The sequence below is a fragment of the Cyprinus carpio genome, chromosome B15 (genome assembly GCF_018340385.1).
Source record: "Cyprinus carpio isolate SPL01 chromosome B15, ASM1834038v1, whole genome shotgun sequence".
Lineage (NCBI taxonomy): Eukaryota > Metazoa > Chordata > Actinopteri > Cypriniformes > Cyprinidae > Cyprinus > Cyprinus carpio.
The window spans coordinates 2,360,369-2,386,822 of NC_056611.1; the positions used below are offsets into that span (position 1 = coordinate 2,360,369).

General features: G+C 37.7%; 1 protein-coding gene across 1 annotated transcript; it reads left to right on the top strand.

Moving 5' to 3' along the window:
* The first annotated feature begins 1,624 nt into the window (after positions 1-1,624).
* Positions 1,625-26,454, top strand: LOC109107955 (sodium/potassium-transporting ATPase subunit beta-3-like). The gene is made up of 7 exons (XM_019121134.2): positions 1,625-1,942; positions 13,634-13,762; positions 16,492-16,590; positions 18,640-18,827; positions 19,189-19,239; positions 24,485-24,571; positions 25,506-26,454. The coding sequence occupies exons 1-7, from the start codon at positions 1,837-1,839 to the stop codon at positions 25,671-25,673; spliced, it is 828 nt and encodes a 275-aa protein (XP_018976679.1). The 5' UTR covers positions 1,625-1,836; the 3' UTR covers positions 25,674-26,454.

Sequence of the window (26,454 nt, forward strand, 5' to 3'; positions counted from 1 at the left end):
TCATTCATCCTATACTTCTATATAGTAACTGAGTAAAAGTAACAGGAGTGAGTGGTGTCATCAGATTTATTCATGTAAATATTAGGCTACATCCATATTAATCTAGATTCTAGATAAATTTGAAAATGCATCTTTTTCTCAATGTTTTGGCCTTCTATCCACACTGAGACAATGCTTGTGTCCAGAGAAAACCTATGGTTGTTCCTGCATTGCTGTTTTTTTAAGTATGACAGAAAATGTACTTGAAATTTCTGTCCTGGATGTGACGATTATGTATCAGACTCTTATATGGAATGGCTCTTGATTGTGAGCTGCACTATAAGAAAACAATATCCACAGAAAAAACTAAAATATATATTATTTAAGTCTGTTTTTAAAAGCAATTTTAATAAAATTTTTTTTTTTTTCTTTTTTCTTTTTTTTATCTTATCTATAACCCGTCCTCTACACCTAAACAGAACCCTAACATAAAACTTTGCAGACCACTAGATTTAAACAGAAACATGATTTGGCCTGTTTTAGCAGTGAGGTCAGCTCAGTCAGTGTTCAACACTTTCACTATATCAGTGCATTAACACCTCACGTGTGTAGTCAGACCTGTATACTAATATAACGGATAATCATTCCTGTTACTAAATAGTTTTTTCTTTAAAAAATAAAGTTAAACCACTATTATTATTATTATTATTATTATTATTATTATTATTAAAATTTGGTCCATAATGTATCCCATTGTGCAATAAATTGCATCATAGAACATTGATAAGCTTGGGGTTTGAGTCACCTTTAAAAAAAAAAACAAAAAAACAATGGGTTTGTGTTAGAAAAAATACACCTTGTGTAGATAAATAGTGATTTTTTTATGATAAAAATAATCTTTTTTGCCTATGAAATCAACAGTTTCTTTAAAATAAACACCTGCCTGTGGTGGGGAAATTTTTAAACAAGCTTTTTAAAAGACATTAGAATTTTGGTAACAGGACTGAGAAAAAAGCATCCATCTTCCACTTAAAAATTATGTAAAAACTTAACCTGAGATGGACCAATGCATATTTTAGTAAATAAAATGAATAGTAAATGTGTATTACTAGATTTAATATATATATATATATATATATATATATATAAAATATGAAAAAATATATAGGTATTAAAAAATATATATACTTTTTTTGAGTTTTGGAAGCAAATGGCACCCATTGCAAGAGCGTGTGGTTAAAATGGTTATTCATGTTGGTTTCAAACACCCACTTTTTTTCTTTTTAAAGGTATTTTAATAGTTTATAATTATTATTATTATTTTATTTAGCTAAAACGCCAATAAATGACTTGGAAGCTCAACTTAAGTTCGAGTTTCATATTTCAAGAAGGGGTCATTTGTAAAATAAACCGCAGATTCTTGTTGTGACAACTTGCCCCGGCGGGATTGCTCAGTTGCTTGTTTTGTCAAGTCAAGATGCACACACAAAAACTGACTCAACCCCACCCTGAGAAACAGTCGCTGGGGGAAAAAGCGTCACAAATAGCCCTATAAAGGCTTCTGTACAACTTATCGAGTGCAGTTTGCAAACTACGTGGCGTATCGGTAAATCTTATTATGGCGATGTCGAAGGGATGCGGCTGTGGGAATCGCGGCGCGGCTCTACTGCGCATGCGCGGGTTCCGGAGCGCTCGAACGCCGCTCGTGGACTGCTGCAGTCTGGACTCTGGAGCCGCGTGGAAGCACTGCACACCTCATTGAGTTCATAACGCGAAGGTGGCGGGCCCGAAGCAGTGCTTTTTTTGATTTGTCCTCCTCCATCGTTCTCAAACTGGTTTATTCACCCCATACACGCCATGGCCAACAAAGAGGAGAAAGCTGACGAGAAACAGTCCAGCTGGAAAGATTTTTTCTACAACCCACGGACGGGGGAATTCATCGGGCGCACCGCGAGCAGCTGGGGTGAGTAACCGTGTTTTTCTGACAAGTGTCAGTTGCACGCCATAAAACTGCTGTTCAGATCTCAAAAACAGAAACTACCAGTGATATTTTGTGGCACGCAGATACATCGCTACACTTCTGCAGTGCTTGACTGATGTGTCCTCATAGACTCCAGCAAACTGAGTTTACATCAGTTACACTGAGACAGTGTGAGCAGTTCACCACGCACTAGATCTGCGGGAGTCCTTGAGACGAGTAAACACTTCACTGAGCTGAGAACTAAATGTGCTTCGAGGTGCGAGAGGAGACTGATTAATAAGATCTTCTGTATATTTATTCGAGGAGTAGTTCTTTTTTGAAAGATACCTGCTGGGTTGTTAGGTTCTTAAAAAGGGCGTTTAGTAAAATCTGATTTTGAAGTCTTAACTAGTTGTTATCCTCCGCTTGCTGCAGTGTTACCACTTAATCAAAACATTCGTCAAACGTCGCGGATTTCCGTGATTAATCGGCTTCTAATTGAACAGCGCGACAGATATTCCTGCGCGTGTATCCTGCAGTTTCACACGAGGCTCGAGGGCTATGAATAGCTCTGCTGAATGTCATCACTGCGCTCTCTACAGCAGGCTTGACACATTAGATGGGAAAGATGCTCGAGACAATCATTTGGACGTGCTAGATATAATACGCGTCGGTTATTCGTAACTCGATGAATTGCGCTTCCAGCTCGCACCTGCCTCGGTTTGTTCAAATTAGTGTCTCTAGTTTGATATTTAAAAAAAACGCGGGGAATGGAGAACAGTCACGCAGGGGAATGGAGAATTGTGATTAGGAATGTTGGGATTATTTGATATTGGAATGTTTGGGATTTTTGGTTTTCGATGTGTGGAGTGTTGTGCTTGTGTATGATTCGCGTTCGTGCTGACGTAGGATGAGCGTAGCTGAGGTTCACAGCCCTGCTTGAGAGAGAGAGGATGAGAGGAAATTTCCACCTCCCTTGACACAGTTGCTGCACTTGAAGAGAAGATGCTTTCTGTTCTCATTCGATAGCATCTCCTGTTCTCTTTCGCAAGAGTGGCTGGCCTTGTTTTGTTTTTTGTTTATTCTCATAGATGCTGAAGTGTGTATATTTTTATGTGTGGGTGTGGGGAGATTTTTTTTAAACACCCAGTTGGTTGGTAACTGGCTCTGCATGAAACTATTTCCTTGTCGTTGTGGTCCTCGGTCAAGCGAGCAGCCCGCTGGTGTTGGTGATGCTAAACTCAGCAGTACCTCTTCTTCAGCGGGATGGGTGTTCCTCGGCGTGATGCACGCGCTCGTGCTCTGCCCCTCCTCCCCATCCTCCTTCCTTTCCTCTCTCAAGGTCAAACCGGTTCTCTGCAAGCTCCTGTAGTGATAGGCCTCGCGTAAAAAAATCAATTCAGGCTAGTTCAAATGAAATCGAACCTCCAGCCTTGAGGAATATGATGTATATACAGATCTTTTTATCTATAGTGGAGTTTAGGATTGCTTTACACGATGAGGTCATTCTGCTGATCTGGGCTTTTTCTTCTAGGCCCGTGTTCATGTTTGCAGAAGAATGACTGCACTGGCACTGATCTAGAGCGCTTGATGGGTTAATGATGGTGTGAGGTTGACAGAAGTGCAGCTTTCTATATCAGCGTTATATCTTAGCCTGGTTGCAAATTCTTTTTAATTTATCTGATGGGGTAATTTTAACTGGTTAACATAGTTTTGTTGAAATTGCGAGAATGACTTGTGAAGATCTTGGTAGCATCAGTGAGAATGGAGTTAACATTACAAACCAATCAAATTATTATTATTATTATTTCCATGCATTCCATCATTTTCCAAAAGTAGTGTTTATGAATGAATGAGTTCCTGTTTCATTGGAATTACTTTAGAATTTCATGGTTTGCATTTTGCAACATAAACGCATCATTTGGTTTAAAAAAGAGAAATGTGAATGTATAATAATTAATTTGTTCAAAAATATTGAATCTTAGCATAACAATTTAAAATAATAAAAAAGTAAATATAAATGCATTATAAAAAAAATTATATAAAATAATAAAATGTATAAATATTAAGTTATTTTAGGCTGAATGTTTTTTTTAAATAGTACAAATATTATTTCACATGCTTTATTTATTACTACTACTATTATTATTTTGGGACCAGTAAAATTTGGCAGTAAACAAATGGAAGCAGAATTTTATTTTATTTTATTTTATTTTATTTTATTTTAAATTCATTTGAAATAAAACCATTTTTATTTTATTTTAATTAATTTGATATTTTTATTTTAATTCTTTTTAAGTAGCTAAATGGGATGATCCTCTGTGGTTCTCTCTGGAATAGTCTATCAGTTGGGTTTGTGAGCGAGGCAGCCCAATAAAAATTGTATTCAAGGCCAAATAAAAAGATGCCTGTGTCATTTTTAAAACCTCTTCATCGCTCGGAGGGAAGGATGGCTGTGTGACGAGATGAACAGGATTCAGGCTGGAGTTTAATGGACAGGGCTCGGCCTCGGCGAGACGTTCTGCTACGTCCGTTTGGAATCAGCTCACTTTCTTCCCAATCTGCTGTCGATTTAGGGCCATCACTAATCTGTCCTCAGCGACTGGGATTTGTGGCGATGCGCTAGTACGATGAGCCGCTGGGATCTCAGGAAATGTTTACCACGGTTAGTTTTTAAACGGATGAAAGAAACGTTGGTCTCTATGTCGGCAGCGATGCTATGTCATTTGCAACACAATGACCTATTTTGCGTTTCTATTTCTATCTGCGTTTCATCAGTTACCTCTGTCCTAGCTCATGTTTGTGATCCATCTAACACGGTTTCTCTCTGATGGATTTGATAGTGTGTAGTTTCAAGTTTTAGGTTTGTGAGCGAGGCAGCCCAATAAAAATTGTATTCAAGGCCAAATAAAAAGATGCCTGTGTCATTTTTAAAACCTCTTCATCACTCGGAGGGAAGGATGGCTGGTGAAGAGATGAAAGGATCAGGCTGGAGTTAATGGACAGGTCCGGCTCGGCGAGACGTCTGCACGTCCGTTTGGATCAGCTCAGTTTCTTCCCAATCTGCTGTCGATTTAGCCATCACTAATCTGTCCTCAGCGACTGGGATTTGTGGCGATGCGCTACGATGAGCCGCTGGGATCTCAGGAAATGTTTACCACGGTTAGTTTAAACGGATGAAAGAAACGTTGTTCTCATGTGGCAGCGATGCTTTCATATGCAACAATGACCTATTTCTGCGTTTCATCAGTGACACTTCCTGCTCCTGTTTGCCCCATTAACACGGCCCTGATGTGATTTGATCGTGTGTGTGTTCAAGCATGTTTGGCTTGAGCTTCACAATGTCGTAATTGAAGAAACTGCAACAGAGTGGTTTTTCATTCACGTTTTCAATTTTAAATGTGAAAAGGGCCATGAGCCGATTCAAGTTAAAGGAATAGTTTACTTAAACATGAAATGCACTCATCATTTCAAATGTAGCGTATGCTCTTATTTTGACCATGGAACGCCATTTTTATGCAAATAGTGTCTGCTTATGAAACATCAGGGACATTAAATTCCTCATGTTGCATTGATGCACCATTTTCATATGAGGGGAAGAATTGAACAACAACTTAAAGGCATAGTTCACCCAAAAATGGAAAATCTGCCATCATTTACTCACTCTCACGTCGTTCCAAAACTGTATGCATTTGTTTCTTCATGGGCAAACATTGACTTCGATTGACGTTGAGACATTTCCTCAAAATATCTGTTGTGTTCTACTGGAAAAAAGTGTTTAACAGTTTTGAACGAAGCAGAATAAACAATTGTAGACTATTTTTGGGTAAATTAAATCCCATTCTGTTCTTCACACAAAACTGTCACCTGTATTCAGAAGACTTGGAAGAATATGCATGGTTCATATGGAGCACTTTCATTATGTTTTGTTTTGTGGAAGTTTATAGACGTGGTTTTAGTGCTGCAAAATAATATCAGCTTGTAACTGTAATTAATGACAGATTTGATCAGTATTCAGGTGAACTATGTGTTTAACTCTTGGTGATCAAATCCCTCCTCAGTGACTGGCTTGGCTCAGTTTTCCTTCATGGCAAACAGCAGGTGGGAGTTGGCATCTTTCCTCGCTGGACCCATTACAAGAAGCTATTGTGTATTTTTAGATTTTCTCTTTTATCATTTACTACACGGTTTTATTTCAGAAGAACTTTTCTGAAGTATTAAGCACAGGTTTGGAACAACTTAAGTGTATGGAAGCCCATTTGTGCCACTAAATAAAATAAAAATAAAAATAAAAAAGGTTATTGCGACATTTCATCTTACAGTTCTGACTCTTTCTTGCAATTCTGTTTTTCTCTTGCAGATGTGACTTAATCTCTTGAAATTCTGCCTTATTTTCTCAGAATTAGGCTCAATTAATTCCAATTTTGAGTAAATAAAGTCTGACTTTCTTTCTCAGAATTGTGAGTTTGTATCTCACATTTCTGCCTTTTAGAACTGACGTTTATTGACTGTCCTGTCTGGTTTGTTTGTTGGACAAGATGGCATATTCAGTGTTATGATTGGTCAGTCAAACTCCCTGTGAAGGGTCAATTGCAATAAAAGTCAGAATTGTGACATTAAAAAGTTGCAATTAACTACATGCTTATTAAGTTAATGCTCATGAAATTCAACTGACAGACAAAAAATTGAGTGAAAAAAAAAATATATATATGCTTGAATTAATAGAGGAACCTAAGCCAAATGTATGAATCAGAATATTATAAAGACTCGGTGGCTCTTTTGATTTTGACCTGTAAGCAACCACCTGGAATATCCTAGCAACCGCTTAACAACAGCCTAGCTACCATCAAAGTCCCTTTCAAGCAAAGTTTCTTCACTCGGCGGCCATATTTGTCTTGCCCCCCTCGGGCAGCTATTTACATCCAAGACCAGGTCCTGTCTAAATGAACGGGGGAATCTTGAAATCTCAAAAACTGCTTGCTGATCTCACAATAAAATTACTTCTTACCAGTGATTGGCTTTTTCTTTTAGAAGGCGGGACCTGTGTTGCCAAGTACACGGTTTTCCCGTGGAATTAGGCTACTTTAACACTGTTGCCGCGGGTTGTTTTTCATGTCCACGGGTTAAAGCGACCATGAATACATGACGTTTATCTCCTGCAATTCAAAATTTACCAGGGGAACCAAAAAACAAACAAACTGTATTTTCCCCCCTGGAATGTAATTTTTACTGGGGGACTATTGGGCTAGTTTTGAGTTGCAATTGAGCAGGTTTTATTTTGAAAACCTGGCAACCCTGGGCGGGTCTGTTCCGCCATATTGCTTGTTGCTGTTTCTCCCATTCATAAGTAATAGGCATGAACTGTATTAGTCTTTGCTACCATCACAAACACCACAGTTTACTTCAATGCCCTCTTTCATGCCCAGAGTATTTTATGCTAGTAATTTTAGCACTACTCACTAGAAGAGAGAAAGTGTAGCTGAAGGCGCCGCCGCAGTGGTGTGAATGAATTAGCACAAGCCCGAGGGAGCGGCACTGGAGGAGGGATTCTGGCAGCGAGGAGCATCATACTGGGAGTCTCAGCTGTTCACTGGGTGTCTCGCCACTCTTCTGTTCCTCCGCCTCCAGAGCCGAGCTGTCCGCGCCGGTGCCATTACCCCTGTTGATCGCACAGTGGGCTAAAACATGCTTTACAATGGAATTCAGTTGACGGTGTGTAGAGCAAGAAACTTTGGAGAAATGCTTTCTTGTGTTGATGTGTTTCCTACTGAGATGGGAAACCACCAGTGGCCTTAAGGGTGCAGTATGTACTGTAATATTAATAATAATAATTCCTTACATTTATATAGCGCTTTTCTGGGCACTCAAAGCACTTTACATAGAAGGAGGTATCTCCTCAACCACCACCAGTGTACAGCATCCACCTGGATGATGCGACGGCAGCCATATTGCGCCAGAACGCCCACCGCACACCAGCTTACTGGTGGAGGGGAGACAGAGTAATGAAGCCAATCAGTAGATATGGGGATGGTTAGGAGGTCATGATGGTCAGAGGGCAATGGGCCAATTTTGGCCAGGATGCCGGGGTTACACCCCTACTCTTTTTCGAAGGACATTTTTAATGACCACAGAGAGTCAGGACCTTGGTTTAACGTCTCATCCGAAAGACGGTGCTTTTTGACAGTATAGTGTCCTCATCACTATACTGGGGCGTTAGGACCCACACAGACCACAAGGTGAGCACCCCCTGCTGGCCTCACTAACACCTCTTCCAACAGCAGCCTAGTTTTCCCAGGAGGTCTCCCATCCAGGTACTGAACAGGCTCAGCCCTGCTTAGCTTCAGTGGGCAGATTGACAGCTAGTGGTTGGGTTGGGAGCAACCCAGTACCCATTACTGTAGTCCAAATTCAAAATACTGGAGAGATTGTTTCTCCCGTCCCACGCGGGTTGCCAGATTGAGGGCACGCTACAGGGAGCATTGAAAAAGGAAGGCGATGGCAGTGGGCAGGGTCACACAGACAAAAAAAAACAAAAACAGATATTCTGACATGGAACACACATTTCAAAGCCAAATGTAGCTGTAGCTGTAGCATTGTTTTTTTTTTTTGTTTTTTTTTGTTTTGTTTTTTTTGATCGAACTTAGCATGTTTCCTAAATATCTACTATATAATTTACTTTAGTACAGTCAAAAAAATTACATACAGCACCTTTAAATGTATGCCTCAGCTCTGATCATTTTTTTATTTATTTTTTTACTTGATAGAGTAGTGCTAGAGAAATGTTACTGGGGAAGGGGGATACTTATTCTGCAAGCATTTGATTGGTTAGAAAGCCCAAAAGTGCAGGATGAGTCATCTGTGTTTTTAATCATGTTTCCTGGTAGATGAAGAGTAAGTTTAAAAGCAAATATCTGTTTTTGCAGGTCATTTGAAAGTCTTAAATTTAGTTTAATCAAGTTTCAGGCTAGAACTGGGCAGTATATCGAGCTTGCACGACGTATCAATATATTCTTTACGATATGAGCAATACGGTATGAGGCAATACTATTTAAATCGATATAGGGTAGTTTGATACGAGTGCATCTGAAAAATATAGCGGATGACACCATGAAATCAAAATTGAAAATTCTTAATTTTTAATGGAATTCTGTAGTGTTTATTATAAAAAATGTATCCGTGCACTTCATTATTTTTTTTTTAAATGAATGTGCCCTAGCAATCTTTAATAAAAAACGTTAACCTCCCCTCCTGCTCAAAATGACTCTTCCAGTCACGAGCTATGGTGCAAGGGCGGAGCTAGTGACGTGAGGGTAAACACTGGGATAAACAACAGCTGATGCTTCACTTTATAGAAATCAATGCATTGACCAGTGCTAATGCAAGCCATGGGTGAGTACTTTACCCTTAAAAATTGAAAGGGTATTAGGATATATCCACAACATTATTCTTAGGACATCGCAAACTATTTTTTTATGAATATGACCTAACCTGATGGAGGACGAGCTTAGTCATTCAGGCAGTCTCTCTCTCTCTCTCTCTCTCTCTCTCTGTCTTTCGCTGATTGTCCTCATCTTCGTGTTCCTCAATAAATAAATAATAATTTCATGCTAGGGTATCGCTGGTGAATCCAGTGGAGAGAAATCCCCTCTCAACTAACTGCAAACTGGCATTCAGATCTGCCTCCATTTTGTTAGCAGCATCCCAGCTTCAAATGATCCAATCAATTCCCGAAGGAAGAAACAAGTCCCGTCCTCTCATTTCAGATGCTGCTTCACTCGGATAGACGTCACAGTAGAGAAAAAAACAAACAAACGCTACTTCCATTTCATGCTGACTTTAAGGGCTTTAAAAAACTCGTAAGATATAGTTTATAGTTTTGTATAGTTTATAGCGCTTGCCCCATCAGGTGCTCTGACAGAAAGGCTGGCGCTGACAGAGTTTATTTAATTCTAACAAATAAGTTCTTTGTTAAAAACTAACCAAAATGAAAAATAATTATATATCGGTATCGGCTATCGGCAAAATTATCGGCATATCAGATATTGGCAAGCATCCCTAGTATTTAAACAATCTTTTTATTGCTTTTCTTTATAGACACAATGTCATATCAAATATAATGGATGAGACGATCCTACAGATCTTGAAGGTCGTGTAGGCTCTTCTGTCTTTAACTGAGGGTACAGCGTGTCTTCTCTTACAGTAACATGTGTCTGTTGATGTGATGGCCGTCCCGTGCCGGAGTCAAGCGTATCCACTTACAGAAAAACACGCTTATGAGTGCTGCTCACTTTTTCGAGCCACAGTCTCGGTACAGGCCCCTATATTACCCCCCCGCTGGCCGGCCGGGGTATTTTTATCCCAGCATGCCTGGGCACAGAAGGAGGAGGACAGTATCTGGTTCTTCAGGGCTTGGGTTTCTCGACAGCTGAGAGGAGCCGCTGATAAATACTGCTTCTGTGTGCTTTGTCTCCTGTCTATATATCTGTCTATCTATCTATCTATCTATCTATCTATCTATCTATCTATCTGTCTATCTATATATCTATCTATCTATCTATCTATCTATCTATCATTATATCGTTCTATCTATCTATCGTTCCATATCCGTCCAAGTGTCTTTGTCTCCTCGGCTTTTGCACCATTACCACATCTGCTTCTGTAGGCCTTTCTTGCTCAGAAATGGTGGCTGACGAACACAGTCATGCATTTAAGATGAAATATGAGCATCTTATGCATCCACTGAAAAAATCCACTCTTGAATACAGTGCTGATCACTGTAGAATTCTACAAAATACTATAGTCTCATTCTATGATAATCAGTCACATCAGATAACAGAGGTTATTATAAGCACTTGACTGATGTTCTGTAGGTTCATTTTGGAGTAAAAACATGGAATTAATCTCATAAATGTCATGTTTTGATGCTATGCTAAGCTAGTGTGCTATTATGCACCTGTTGACAGAACATGATGATGATGTTGTAAGAATCGTTTTTTAAAAGCATCATTGGAATGGCATTTCATACAAAGGCATCACATTAAATGATCAAACAAAGCTTTCGCAGGACACAGATTCATTCTGGTTGCCATGAAATGACCAAATGTGTATTTAGAGGGTGTTTTTGTCAAAGTTGTTGAGTTAAATGGCAAACTAGATGTCATGTCATAGGCTACAAGAGTTTTATCACGGGGAAAAGTAGCATTGTTTCCAGTATAAAACGCCTGTCTGAGATTCTGCATTCTGTTTGGATTCATGCACATTTATAGTTCTGTCTTTATAAAATCTGTCTTTTACTCGCAGTCATCTGATTTCATTCTTCCACAACACGGAAAGAGCAACAAGGTTATTCTGCTAAATAACTCCTACAACACATGGTCCACCTGAGAAATAATGATGAGTAAATGATGACAAACATTCTCTTTTGGGAGAAATTTTCAGTAATTAAAAAATTTAGTTAAAATGTATTTTAAGTACTTTTTGTGTTCTTGCTTGCTTGTGATTTTTTTTTTTTCTTTTTTTTTTTAAGAAATAAATCAAAAGTTTCCATTTAATGAAAAATGTTTTAAATATGTCTTCAGGGTAATAATATTTTTATTAATATAATTACTTATAAATTCATAAAGTAAGATACTTATTGGCCTTGAATTTTTTATTTTTATTTTTATTTTTAGATGTTGCTGCATGGTTGTTAGATTTGGCAAACAAAAGTTCAAATATGAACAAGCAGTGAAACCTTTTAATTTCTTAGAAGTAATAATAATGTTCTTTTAGCAAGTCTTTTTCCTTCAATGCGATATCACCTTACTTTATTATGGAAGCCTGTTTCTGCCACTACATAAAAAATAAAACAAGGTAATTGTGACGTTTTATCTCACAGTTCTGACTCTTTTTTTTCTCAGAATTGCGAGTTCATATCTTGCAATTCTGACTTTATAACATGCAATTGTGAGTTATAAGGTCAAAATTGTGAGTTATGAAGTCAGAATTGCGAGATATAAAGTCACAATTCTGAGGGGTTTTTTTTTGCAATTGCGACTTTATATCTTGCAATTTTGACTTTATACAGTAACTCACAATTGCGAGTTTAAATCACGCATTTCTGACTTGTGAGTTATAAAGTCAGAATTGCGAGATATGAACTTGCAATTCTGAGAAAAAAAGACACAATTGTGAGAATGTTGCAATTACCTTGTTTTATTTTTTATGTAGTGGCAGAAACGGGCTTCCATACTTTATGCCACCAGCCACTATAAAAAAAAATCTAATACATTTTAAATCATGTAAACATGTTCATCATAAAGGTGTAATTAAGTCATTTGTATGAAATGGATTTTTGTGGAATTTTAAATAAATTATTAGATCCAGATGCATAAAAGAGCATCATGTCATCAACCCTTATACAGAACTTTCAATCTGCATGTAAATTCTTTGGAGAGATCTAATGATGGCTGTTCATTTGCATGCGTGTGTGTTTTGCTTTTTAGGCCAGTGCTGTGCCATCACTAAACTGTCCTCCCCCTGATCCTATTTATAGTAAGAGTCTACCTCAGAGACATCGGCAAAGAAGAAATGCATCTATAATTAAACGGAGCCCCTCTCTCTCTCACGCTCTTATACACACTGTTCGTTACTTCACTCTTTAAGCACTTTCTCTTGCTATTTGTAATGCTTTAATTATTATTCAGATGGTATTTATTTTCTCTGACCTCAGACCCGCTGTGTTCTTCTCTGTTCAAGAGCCGCTGCACAACACCAACAACCAAGAAAAGAGTGTTTCTGTGCTGTTGTTAGGCCCACTATTGAATCTTGGGAACTCTTTTACATTCCTTCCAGTACTTTGAAGTACCACTGAAATACCACAGTATGTAAATACAGCATTTAAACTAAATTCTACTAAAATAACCCTGGTTTGTAGATTTTTATTTTTTTCTCCCGTCAAACTTACATTCGTGTGTTTCTTTAAGGGACTTGTCTCGTTGTAATTCTGAAATGTGTATGCGTGTGAATTGGAAGCCACAGAATTTAGGATTCATAAAGTTCTACAGATCCTCTGTCTCTTTCATGCTCTTTTTATTAGAGATTTTTGGCTCATTTGATCATTCTTTCAGCAGCCAATAAGTGTTTAACATGTAAATCTATTTAGCAGGTTTATGCAGCTTTTCTATAAGAATCAAGAAAATGCAAGTCATGAGATTCAGTCTTGGCCTTTATATGCAATATAACATCACATATACAGTGGACAATACTTTTTCTTTCCACATATAGTGAACTGTAGCATTAGCGATATCTATAGTGAATGAGTAAAGGAATGAACGAGTTATTTATCAGGTAAACAGTGTGTGTCTTGTTTCACTGGGTCTTGCGGTCTGTGGTCATTACTGTGTTTATCTCTGGACGTGTGAGAGTCGGTGGGAGGGATGAGTTATCATTCATCTCCCTACAATTGTTGTGCTTAATTTGTCACAAATGGAGTGCTGGCCAAAATATAACTTTTTCAATAATTCAAGCGGTTTATGATTCCGAATGTTTGTGAATCCACCCTTTTACGATGTTTATCAAGTGTTCATAAAACGTGATGCTTTCCAGATGACGCACTCTTTAATGTGGACTGTGTGTACTAATCATTGCTTGTTACATGTAATGTTACTGAAGTAAAAGGTACATGTGTTTAATGTGTGTGTCTTCTCTCTGCAGCTCTTATATTCCTCTTCTATCTGGTCTTCTATGGCTTCCTGGCGGGAATGTTCACTCTCACCATGTGGGTGATGCTACAGACGCTGGATGAGCACACTCCCACATACAGGGACCGAGTCGCCAATCCAGGTAACACGCCCACAGCATTCTTTGTTAAAACCCTTTGGAACAATTTGTGCTATGAAAAGCACTACACAAATCAAATGAAATGGGAAATGGCATTTTAAGCCAGTTGCATAGTTATCTTTTTTACATTTTTAACAAATTTTGTGTTTATTCGCACACCATTGTCATCTAGATGTTTCATACAGAAAACCCACATACTGCATATATACTGAATACTGGAGAAGCAGAAGCAGTATGATGCTTGTTTCTGCCAAATCTCACAATCCTGACTTTTTGCAAGAATATATCAGAATATAATTCTGACTACAGTTACAATTGTATATCTCACAGTTATGTTTTTCCCCGCTATCACAGAATTGCCATATTAACTGGGAATTGCGAGAGATCAACTGAATTTCTAGATATAAACCCAGAATTGTGAGATATAAAAGGAACTGCAAGATGTTAACTGGCAACTGTGAGAAAAGTAAAAATCGCAGTAAAATCAAATTGAGAGATATAAACACTGAACTGTGAGATATAAACAGAAAAAGCAACACTTAATTGCAAGGTAAACTGGCATCTGTGAGAAAAAAGAATATTAACTTTATTTTTTTACTATGAGGAATACTGAATTGTGAATTGTAAATTCAGTGTTCTGAGATAAAAAGTCAGAATTACGAGATATAAACTCAATTCTGAGGGGAAAAAAGGAAAATTGAAAAAAACTAATTTTTTGATTTTTGCAGTTTTTTGGAGTATGGCCTGCTGTAACTTTCATAACAGGTTATTTGTACATGTAGGGTTATTGAGGAATGTAGAGGGCCTTTTAATCAGTTCTAGATAGCATAAAACAGTAGTTGACAATACATAATTTTTATCTACTTGTACATACACCTGCACTTTATTCTGTTAAAGCAGATATGTGAAATTTGATCTGTTTATTGTGCGTTTTTTTTTGTCACTGCTATGCTTTTTATGATAAATGATTTTTTCTGTTTTTGCACTTTATTCTAAATTTGGTTTCTTTGCCTTCATGGTTTCTTTTTATACTTGTGCGAGGATGCTTTTTAGTGAAGGCAGACTCAGACACATTATGGGAATATTGTAGGTGGTTTACTGTAGTAAGATTTACTGTTATAAATATACATAACTCTGTGTGTATGTGTATATATAAATGTCTGTGTATGTTATTTATAGTGTAGTCTGTTTATACAAGAAGGCTATATGATGTCATCATACTTGAAATGCTTCTAAAAAATGGATTATTATGTGTTTCTAAATGGCACTGTCTTCAATTCAAGCATGATTCGATTCCATTTCAAATGAAAACACCTGCCTTAAGGATTTATAGATCTGCTCACGTAGGTAATGATTTTTGGAATTTATAAATCCTTTTAAGAACACAATTTTTGATCTGTGTGAATAACATTGAGGGTAACAGGACAGACAGAATGTGCAGTAGACGTGTGGTTTAGCTGATATGATTTATTCCACGCTATTTTTACCGTTACCTCCACTGCAATCAGAACACACAACAGCAGTCTCAGCAGTGTTACACATCATCCATTAGCCTCCCCCACACTCTCTCTCACACACACACAGTGGATACACACTGCAGCCCACACACTTGTGTACAGTGGTTGTGATGAGAGCGCTCCAGTTCCATCCTCTCGCTCGATTATGAGCGCCGTTAAACTCACAGGTCTCTCTCTCGCCGTCATTCATCCTTCCCCTAGTGTCAAATTATTCCTCCCACTGATCCTCAGCCCCCTCTCCTCCTCGACATCTTTTAGTAACAGAATGTTCTCAGTACAGACACAGTTGGACATCATTTCAGACAAGTTGCGGTTTAGTGTGTCCAAATTATCTGTGCATTGACTGTTCCAAGCAAGATTTTGAGGTGTTAATGAGCACACAATAATGATTGTAACCCAAAAGTGTTCTGATACAAAAATAAAACGCACACGGTAAGCGTTAGTACAAGTGTTAGGTGCCTTTGGAATTTTATAAGCATCTAATTCTACACATATAAATAATAAATGGTAAAATTCTCACTAACTAGCATGCATATTGGCTGTTTATTAGTACTTATAAAGCACACATTAATGCCTTATTCTACATGACCATATTTTAGATCCCTTAATCCATGAATCGCTTGATGTATTCCCCAATTGTAAGTCGCTTTGAAAAAAAACCATCTGCTAAATGAATAAATGTAAATGTACCCTATACCTAAACTTAACAACTACCTTACTAACAATTACTAAACGGCAAATTAGGAGTTTATTGAAGCTGTGTAGTTAGTAGTTAGCTAATAGTGATAATTTGATCTTAAAATAAAGGGTGACCTGATAAATGTCTGAAATTTGAAATTCCCTCATGGAAAATCTGGAAATAATTTTTTTTTTATTATTATTATTTTTTATTATTATTATTGATACCAAAATTCCTCAATTTTTGTAGTTATGCTTACCTCTTAAAAAGCTAGAAATTAGCAGTAAGTTATTTTTGCAAACCATTGTCATGCCATCATGAAAGACTGGAAAATTCATAAAGGTGAAAACAGTAAGGGTTTCAGGTTTGAAGGAATATTGCATGGATAATTTTGAAGTATTGTACATAATAAACAAGAAAACATTCTAAGAATGACACAAAGTGCACTCATTATATCAGTGTGTTTATAACATGAATGTGCTGCAATCTTCATTATTTTTCATCATGTACATCTGCATGGCATATTTTGTCCACAGGGCTGATGATCAGGCCGAGGTCCTTGGAAATTAAATTTAACCGATCGATTCCCCAGCAATACAGCATGTACGTGCAGCCCCTGGAGTCGTTCCTGCAGCGTGAGTCCCATCACTTTACCTCTCTACATATTTGCCTTGTCACAGTATAAAGTGCTCAGGAACACAGTACCACCTGAACCTAATCTGATAAATCACAGGATACGTTAACCCCCCAACTCACAACCAAAGTTGGAATCAAGAACCTCCGAGATGCAGACCAGTGCTATACTGCCTAAAACCCAGAACAGTGCCAGGTCTTTCAAAAACCCCATCAAACCTAGATCCCCTAATACCAGTCCCCCTAAAACCTAGACCAAGGGTTTTCAATTCTGGTCGTCGAGTTCTAGTTTCCTGCAAAGTTCAGCTTCAACCATGATCAAACTCACCTGCCTGTAACTTTCTAGTAGTCTTGAAGATGTTGTGTAGCTTGTTCGGGTGTGTTTGATTATGGTTGGAGCGAACACTGGACCTTTCGAGAACCAGATCCAGACCGTTAGCTAATGGTCCAAGAACCAAGCGGTCCATTTTAATGATTTGAAATCGAGAACCAATAAGCTCGTCAGAGCCTGAAGTCTTGTTAGGTTGAGGTAATGTCACCTTTGGTAAAAATAGACACCTTTAGTACAAATGAGACCGTAAGACAAGACCCACCTCCATAAGACTGAGCTTTGAGATCCAGTTTAAGCCACATTTATGTGGTTTTGAGAGCTCTCAAGTGCACAAGATCAAGAATTCAACTCTGTTAAGAACCAGCGAACATTATCTTTGTGTGGGTGGATAAAATATTTGCAACAAATCCTATTTGGAGGATATTCTTAATATGGCCAGATTTTAGATAAAATAGACACATTTTTACTAATGTGTTTTTGTGTGTGTTGTTTATCAAGGTCATATTTGGGCAAGCAAAAGCTACACTTTTTTACGAGGAGTACGAGGTGCAGCGGCCAGATATTGTGCAAAAAACAAGACTTGACTTAAAATCACCTATATTAAGAAAAAATTATACATTAGGTGGTGGCATAGTCCAATATATTTTATTTTAATCTCTCAGTACAAAAACTTCTCAGTGTCCTGCTTATGTATCCCACAAATTCTCAGCACCCAAGTATGTGGCTAATGATAAACACAAGTCAAATTCCTCTATTACATGTCCCATGCCTAAATATAGATATCCTATTACAGCGGTTCTCAATTCCAGTCCTCGCGACCCCCTGCTCTGCATATTCAGATAACCAGCTCGTTAGAAGTGAGCTCCGTGCATGAACTGTGTTCCCATTGACATGGTCCCTACACAGTGTTCACTGCTCCCTACTCCCTGAGCAGGGGAAATCTGTTGAAGTTTACCTCACTTCAGAACATTCATTCACGGATTTGCACTGCGCAATATTTTACAGCAACATTTACACGTTTGCTTCAATCTGGAATCATGGCGGAATATCCAGTGATGTCCACTTCGCAGGGTACTTACGTTTGAAGAGAACAAACGTCTGAAGCGATAAGAGAGACATACAAAATGTGCAGAGCAGGGGGGTGCGAGGACGGGAATTGAGAACCGCTGTCCTATTATATAATAGATGAAAAACAGTATGTCATATGAGAAGTATGTCTGTATTGGTAGTATTCATGAAACAGTAGACGAAGTGTACTCGGATGACCTGCTACTGAAGATTCTGAAGTGCACATCTGATGGACACTTATCTATCCCATGAGGTCAAGGGAGAGGAGTTGTAAATGGTAGTGAAAGGTCACATGACAAAGACAACATGGCGTCTTCTGCAATCTGCTACTTTATTGACGGTTCTTTTTTTATGCCGTCCTCCTTCCTCACAATACAATGTCCCAATTCTGACTTCAAACGGAATGCAGATTTTAAAGTATTAGTTATTTAAAGACCAGTACACAATGCAATGCTCCAACACAGGAATGTTGTGCTTCTCAAGTCATATATTGGGGTCTTTAAACTCTTTCTTATTTGGAGCTTTCAAAAACTTCCGAAATGGTCACACTTGTAGACATCTCCCAACCACACAATTGTCACAAATTGCTGCTGAAGAGTTCCAGCTTGACACCTTTATCTCACGATCTACTTTCTCTCATCTGTTACTTCAGCGTACAATGACTCTCTGCAGGAGGCGAACGAGGCCTGTCCTGAGGGTGTGTACTTTGAGCAAGATGATGTTGAGGAGAAGAAGGTTTGCCAGTTCAAGAGAAGTGTGCTACGACAGTGCTCTGGACTGGCTGATAGCAATTTTGGTTATTCCGAGGGTCAGCCATGCATCCTAGTCAAGATGAATCGAGTGAGTCACTGTTTACATGCTCTCCCATGTCAAAGCTAGCTGTAAAAACAGAGTTTTTCAACTCTTGCCCTCGAGGTCCACTTTCCTGCTCCAACCTTAATCAACCTCGACTGCCTGTAACTTTCTATTAAGACCTTGGAGCTAAACTCTGCAGGAAAGTGGACCTCGTGGGCCAGAGTTGAGAACCCCTGTGTTAGCATATGTTCTCCAGACAAATTGAGCCACGGTGCTCATGCAAGGATGCAAATCTTCCAATCTGGCATGCATTGTGTTCCAGTTGCATCCTAGAAATTTAAGCATGCGATCAGGCCTGTTAATAGATTTAGAAGGATGTTTGTTCATTGTATATACTCCTTTGCAGGTGATTGGGCTTAAGCCACGAGGAGACCCGCATATCAACTGCATAGCCAAGGTAATTCCCAAATCACACTTTGTGTTACCAGCTTCAGAGTGTTTGATGTCAGGATGAGCGTGACATGATGGAGCCAGTCTGAATTAATGTGCGTGAGTGTTTCCATCTTGTGTTTTCACACATCTGTTTGTATCTGGTCTCTCTCCATGCTGCCTATAGGGCCAGCAGTATTAATGGTGGGTAAGATTTTGGGCCCCAGCCCCCCCATTGTTTCCCCAGGGCCCTTGCCCCGGGCCTTTTTCATCTCTTTGCTGCCTCTCTCCTGTGCTGCTTTGTCTCTGGTGCTTTTAACTGCCCTCATTCTAGAAATGATGTATACCTTCAGATCCCCAGTCACATTGAGAAAGTAATGCATAGTGTCTAGGTAAAGTAAATGTAGCTGTGGCTCCTTCCACACCATGGGAACCATTAAGGCCCCATTTACTCCTGATATTAATGTGTTCGTGCAAATTGTGGAATGCTCTAAACTACGGATGTGCATCACTGCATGTTCATTATCAAGAATAGTGAAGAAATTTCCAGTCTTGTCCCAAATGTTTTCTTTTAACATCAACCAGGGGTGTCCAGTCCTGCTACTGAAGGGCCGCTTTCCTGCAGAGTTTAGCTCCAACACACCTGCGTGGATGTTTCTAGTAATCCTGAAGACCTTGATTAGCAGGTTCAGGTGTGTTTTATTAGGGCTAGAGCTCAACTTGCTGGAAGATGGCTCTCTGTACTCTTAAAGGGATAGTTCACCAAAAAATGAAAATTCATTAAGTCATTAATTACTCACCCTCATGTTGTTCTAAACCCGTGAGACCTTCATTCATCTTCGGAACACAAATTAAGATATTTCTGATGCAATATGAGAACTTTCTGACCCTGCATACACTGAAAAAGATTCATTGAATTTAGAAAAAATAAAACAAATAAAAGAAGAGAAGGACTTTATTCAACTATTTTTTCTCTTCCGTGTCAGTCTTTGACGCACGTTTATGACGGTACCATGACACATGCATGTGCATTCCTTAGATTGCAAACATTTTTCGCATCAAAACAGCGGCTCCTGCATCAGCAGCACCACACGCATGCAGCGTGGTAATATCATGAACGTGCATTGAAGGCTAGTTTCTATAATTTCCTGGTGCAAAAGCCTCATAAATTAGCTCCTACATCACAGTAGGGTCTAACCCAGCTCAATAGGAACTAGGAATAGGAACAAGTTTACAATGGTTGGTCAAACACATACCATACAAAACACTGGCATCTGTCATTTTTAAAAAGCCATGTAATCAGTTTACATATACTTACTCCACGAACTAATTTCGTGAATGCCACTCTTAAATGATGATGCTGTCCTCCAGCTTGCATCACAGCATTGCTCCTACTTGGGCTGGGTAAAAAATGTCAATTTCTCAATTTTAAGCGATTTTCAGTTTTGCGAAACGGCAATATCGATTCTTAAATCTCAAGAATCATTAGCTTAGCCTGTTTTGAATTAATGAACGGAACATTGTAGCCCACCTCCTATCCAATAAATTGCAATAAGCTTTGTGCTTTGTTACTTTTGATATGAAAACAAAGTCTCATATTTCAAATTCTGTCCATTTTACTATAATATTAAAAAAAGCCATTTCGGCGCTGTTTAATGTGGAGGGACAGATTGCTGTAGCACCTCAGTTCAAGAGAACTGGCAGTGTGAGACGCACATGAACTGATCATGTCCTCTGCATCAGTCCCAGTTACAGCGTGAAATAAACATGAATGAATATCCGAAATTGTTAAAAGTACAACAACTTATCCTGTCTCATGTAATCGCTCTATTATTGCTTCAACCATGCACAAGATATCAATTTATGTCTTGTAAACAATACAGTATGTCACGTAACATCACATTTACCTCAGAAAAAAAAACACATTCTGTGACTAAAAAACACATTCTGTGACTGAAAACTCATTAGTCAGCTAGAAAAATTAACTCTAGAAAGGATATATTATATATAAATATCTATATATATATATATATATATATATATATATATATATATATATATAATATATATATATATATATATGCAGAAAATAATCACTATAACTATAATATATACATATAATATAATATAATAATCACTTGAATAATGAAATCTGTCAATATCCAGCCCTAGTTCCTACTAATGGTGTGAATACAACCAGGAAAATGGTCCTAGGGGAAAGTTTAGTTCTCAAGGGACCAACTTGGTGGCTACTTCCTATAAGTGAGTTTCTATAACTATGTGTTATTAAAGGTTCTTCATGAAAACACTGATGCCAATAAAGAACCTTTCTTTTAAAAGTGCAGAGAAGGATCAGACGCCCCTGCTTTGGACTATCGGCATAAGGTCTGGTCCACTTTACAACTTATTCTGATCAAGAACAGCCCACATGTAAAAGAAGAGACTCAAAACATCTCAAGATTTGATACCATGAAGAGGCAAATTTGTGTGATTTAATCAAAACTTTCCATAGCAATTCAGTACCATGTAATCATAACCTTCAGGGTTGTCGAGGCCACAGTGATGTTTACTCTACAAATGCTTATTTAGCACTTGAGTTTGGATCACCATATCAGGTGTAAACAGGGCCCATAGCTATTGGGAATCTTCCACACATAAGTATACTATGGTCAAGTCAAATTCATGGTTTCTCAGGTATTCCAATTGATTTTATTGACACAGCAATTTTTTTTTCTTGCAAAACGTTGTCTTTTGACCTTAGTAACCTCTTACGAACATGTCCACAAGCATCTAAACGATATCAGGGACAAGTTATGCAATGTTGGACCCATTTCAAGCACTTGTTTGCTTCCTTCGAGTCATTCTATGCTGCAGATGTGAGACGTTCCTATCAGACCTGCCCTGTTTTTCACTTGTCCCATGAGAACTTCTTTACTGCCCTTATCATTTTGTTATTTTTGTACCTCATGACTTCTCTGAGACCTGTCACCCATCTGACCCTTGAAGGTATACAGCGGACACAAGAAAGTGCCCTCTGCTCCTAAGGATCTCTGTGTCCTCTGATCTTTAATGCTTTTGCTCTGAAATTATGCCAATAGTTCCTGCTCTTTCAATCTTGCCATTTATTACTAAACAAACTTTCACTAATAGAGACCTTGCAATGTTTCAAAAGGACTTTCACACATGCAACGATTACATTTCAGTATTAACTGTTCCAGTGATATCAGTGGTATCTGTTGTACACATAAGCAACTATGTTACTAGTAATAAAACTAACGTTTTATGTTTTTAATAACGCTTTCAATTAAATTAAATTCAAGTTTATTTGTATAGCGCTTTACACGATACAAATCGTTGCAAAGCAGCTTTACAGAAAATTAAGTTTCTATAATATATAGCAGCTTATCAGTGGTGACTGTCAAATGATGTACATATGGCAGAAATGTACGGGAAAATTCAGTTAATGATGTAATCGAACAGACGATGAACACTATTAAAGGGTTAGTTCACCCAAAAATTAAAATTAGCCTGTTTTACTCACCCCCGAGGCATCTTATGTGTATATGACTTTGTTCTTTCAGACAAATCCAGTCGGAGTTATATTAAAAATTGTCCTGGCTCTTCCAAGCTCTATCGTTGCAGTCAGCGGGTGTTGCAGTTGATCAGTCCAAAAGTCGTCAAATAAAGTGCGCACATCCATATTAAAGCGTACCGTACACGGCTCCTGTGGGAGAATAAAAGCCTTCTGTAGCGAATCCATGCATTTTGTTAGAAAAATATCTATATTTTAAACGTATTGAACATTTTTCTCTCATTTCCGGTATCTGTCATTCGTGGAAGGTGTTCCGGCGTTATATTTATGTAAGAATGGTTATCGAACATTTTACACAAATCAGTCATACTTGTGTTTCATGAATGAGGCCCAAAGTCCGCATCAATGTCAACTAAATTATGTAAATAACAACTTGGATTATGTAATCAGATTCCAAAAATTAAGTGCTCGTAATTAGTTTCTTACATTGCTCATAATAAGATGATTACAAATGATATGCACAATAGCAATCAATTATTCATAATTTGTTGGTCACATAACTTAGAGGGAAACAAAATGTTTCATCTTTTATTAGTAAGTGTTTTATTTTCATTGCTGTTATTTTATAATCATTTACATTTCACATTCTTATGATTTAATGATTTAATATTTCCTTCGAGCGCCCTAGTTTAAGAATCTTTGATGTTTAATGCACTTATTAATAACACTGAATAGAATATATTTTCTTTCTCTTTGTATTTTTTATTTCAATATGGAACAAGGTTATCCTATTTAAGTCGATGTCATGAGTTGGGTCAAAACTAATCTAAAAGTAATCAAAAAGTAGTCGGATTATATTACCTAAAATGTGTGATGTAATGGATTATGTTACTAACCACGATGTTTGTCATGTAATTTGGAATCCAAAGCGGACTACAATTTGTACGTAATCTACCCAGCACTAGCATCAGTTTCCAACAGGACTAAAAATTGCAGAAGCTGATCTGTGTCTCTTTCGCGTGTGAATACAGAATGGAGAACGCTGCTGTAGATGAACAGCAAGAGCTGTTTGTGTGAAAGCCACTAATGAAACACTGCACATTTTCTGAGCTTCTGTGCTGATTCTTAATAATTACATTCTCTGAATTTGATTATTAAATCACGAATCATGGTGTCAGACTACTGATGCTTTAAAATGACTCTTTAAAATAGCTTCTTTTTGTGTTTGTATTATCTTCTTTTTCATTGACTACACTGTCTGCAAGCATGCATCACTATGACCTGTTATTAAATACTCAACCATTTCAGAAGCTTGCGGCAAATCATCTCATTCGGTTCACTTCATGAAAGACGAACCACTTATTGAATGCACATTAGGATCAGAGTCTTGTAACTGTTCCTGAACTGTGGAAACCGCTTGTTGCTTCCTGCTGCTGCTGGATATACGCTATGACTGTGATGGACTGCGAGCAGAGAGTTATGGATTCATGCGTTCATATACAGTACGAGATGCAAAAGAGATTTCATTTGTAAGAACGTGGATTTGTGTTTAACCTGCTTTATTGAGAGATCTGCTGTCTGTGCATCTGAAGGGGGTGCTTATTTTTCTTTGTGTCATCAGATTGAGTGATGTGAGGACAGTCTGTTGCTACTGGCAACCGCACAGGAGTCACATGACACGTGTTGTGGTAAAGTGCAGCAGTGTGAGCTCATTGTTTGTCGTGTTTCTCTCCTGACACAGAGAGAATCTCCCCTGCAGATGCAGTATTTCCCCACTGAGGGCAAACTCGACAAGAGTTACTTCCCCTATTATGGCAAGAAATTGCATGTAAGTACAATACAGCAAAAAATATGAATTGTATGGATGCACAATATACTAGTGAATATTGTCAGAACAAATCATGTGAAATTGTGTGGTGTTTATTCACTTGAAAATATATGTATATTTTGTGTATAGAATATATATATGTATATATTTATGTATATGTATATATATATATGTATATGTGGTTGTGTAAAAATATAATTTCTGTTTTAATATACATTGTATATTTGTACTAAAAAATCAATAAAATAAATGTATAAAAGTTACATTTATATATTAAATATATTTATTATATTTTGGATGTGATTAATAATTTGACAGCACTATATATTTTAAGTTTAATGTGTGTTTTTAATGCATAGAAAATATATAATCTACTGTATAAAATGCTTATTTTAAAATAATTGTTAAAGTGTAATATGTATATTCTGTGCATAAAAATATGGAATATAAAATAATTCAAGCAGTTTTTCTAAATGATTTGTACTGGTCTCATTGTGCCATTAATGAAAGAAAGCAAAACCAGGCTTGTTATGAAGTATTAAGCATGAATACTTAGCCTACATATTAGTATTCTTTTAAAAAGTAAATATTGTATGTATATTTTATGTACTGAAAATGTATATGATTTTCGAACAAAATATGTAATGCATAATAATTTGTATATTTAGGTTTTAAAATGAATATGTACTTTTGAAGTATAGAAAATGTATAAATAAAATGCTTAACGTGTAAAACATTTAAATTCTTTGCATAGAGAATATTCAATGTAGAATAAGTAATTAAAATTATTTTTATAGTTGATTTGTATTGGTCTGATTGTGCCTTTATATATATACTTAAATTCAGTATTGCATCTGTACAAGACCATTTTTATATCACTGTGTCCATACTTGATTTTTGCAGTTTCTTATCATATTTCTAATTTTTCAATTAGGCAAACTACGTCCAGCCGGTGGTAGCTGTGAAGCTGCTGCTGACGGAGGACGACTTTAACTCTGAGCTCACCATCGAGTGCAAGGTGGAGGGTTCGGATCTGCTCAACAGCGACGAGCGGGACAAGTTCCTGGGCCGCGTCGTCTTCCGCGTCTTAGTGTCCAAGTAGCCTAGATCATCCAGCGGAGACGCACGATGTCACTTCCTCTCACGTTCATCACGTCCATATCACACACACCTCGTCCCCTCTGAGGCGTCCCAAGAGTTTAATCAGGGCCTTTACACATCAAGTTCAAACCTCGTCCTGGATTCAAGTGTAGCTGGATGCACACAGACCTTCACTGGGATGGAAACGTGCATGTGTGTGGAGATTAATGAAGGTTTTAGGACTTAATCACTGATTCAAGATTTTTATTCGTCACATACACGATTATATAGATATATATGATTCCCCATTTATCATAAAACAAACCAATGGAAATAAAATTCAAAGGTAAAAGAACAAGACCCGCCTCATACGAGAGAAGCCAGTCATCGTGTAGTGTAGTCAGTATAGGGACCTGTAAATAGATGCATCAGCACATCATGTGTGTGGTCTGCTCCCCTCGTAGTACTGTTTAGCCTGCCGTGTGTGTGTGTGTGTGTGTGTGTGATGTGAAGCCTCTGTGTACATATTTAATGGATTTTAAACACTCTTTTTCTCTGTCATTGCTCTCACGTTGTCTGACTGCTGTAAGAAATCAAGAGTATGAAATTATATAATAGCTGTAATTTAAGATTATTGAGAGGTGAAAAATAAGGGTGGGGGTTAAACACCAAAAAACATCTGTATGTCACCATCTGAGGGAAAGGATTTTTTTAAACCTCTGCAGAAACTGTTCTTTGTGCAGATGCCTTACGATCTGTATGAGTTTAAAAACCTTGAAATAAAATTTGATTTTAAACAAAGA

Excerpts from the sequence above, each read along its gene's own strand:
- LOC109107955 (XM_019121134.2), top strand. The coding sequence starts at position 1,837 with ATGGCCAACAAAGAGGAGAAAGCTGACGAGAAACAGTCCAGCTGGAAA. Across the intron at positions 13,763-16,491 it reads GGACCGAGTCGCCAATCCAG|GGCTGATGATCAGGCCGAGG; the intron begins GTAACACGCCCA and ends TTTTGTCCACAG. Across the intron at positions 16,591-18,639 it reads CCTGGAGTCGTTCCTGCAGC|CGTACAATGACTCTCTGCAG; the intron begins GTGAGTCCCATC and ends CTGTTACTTCAG.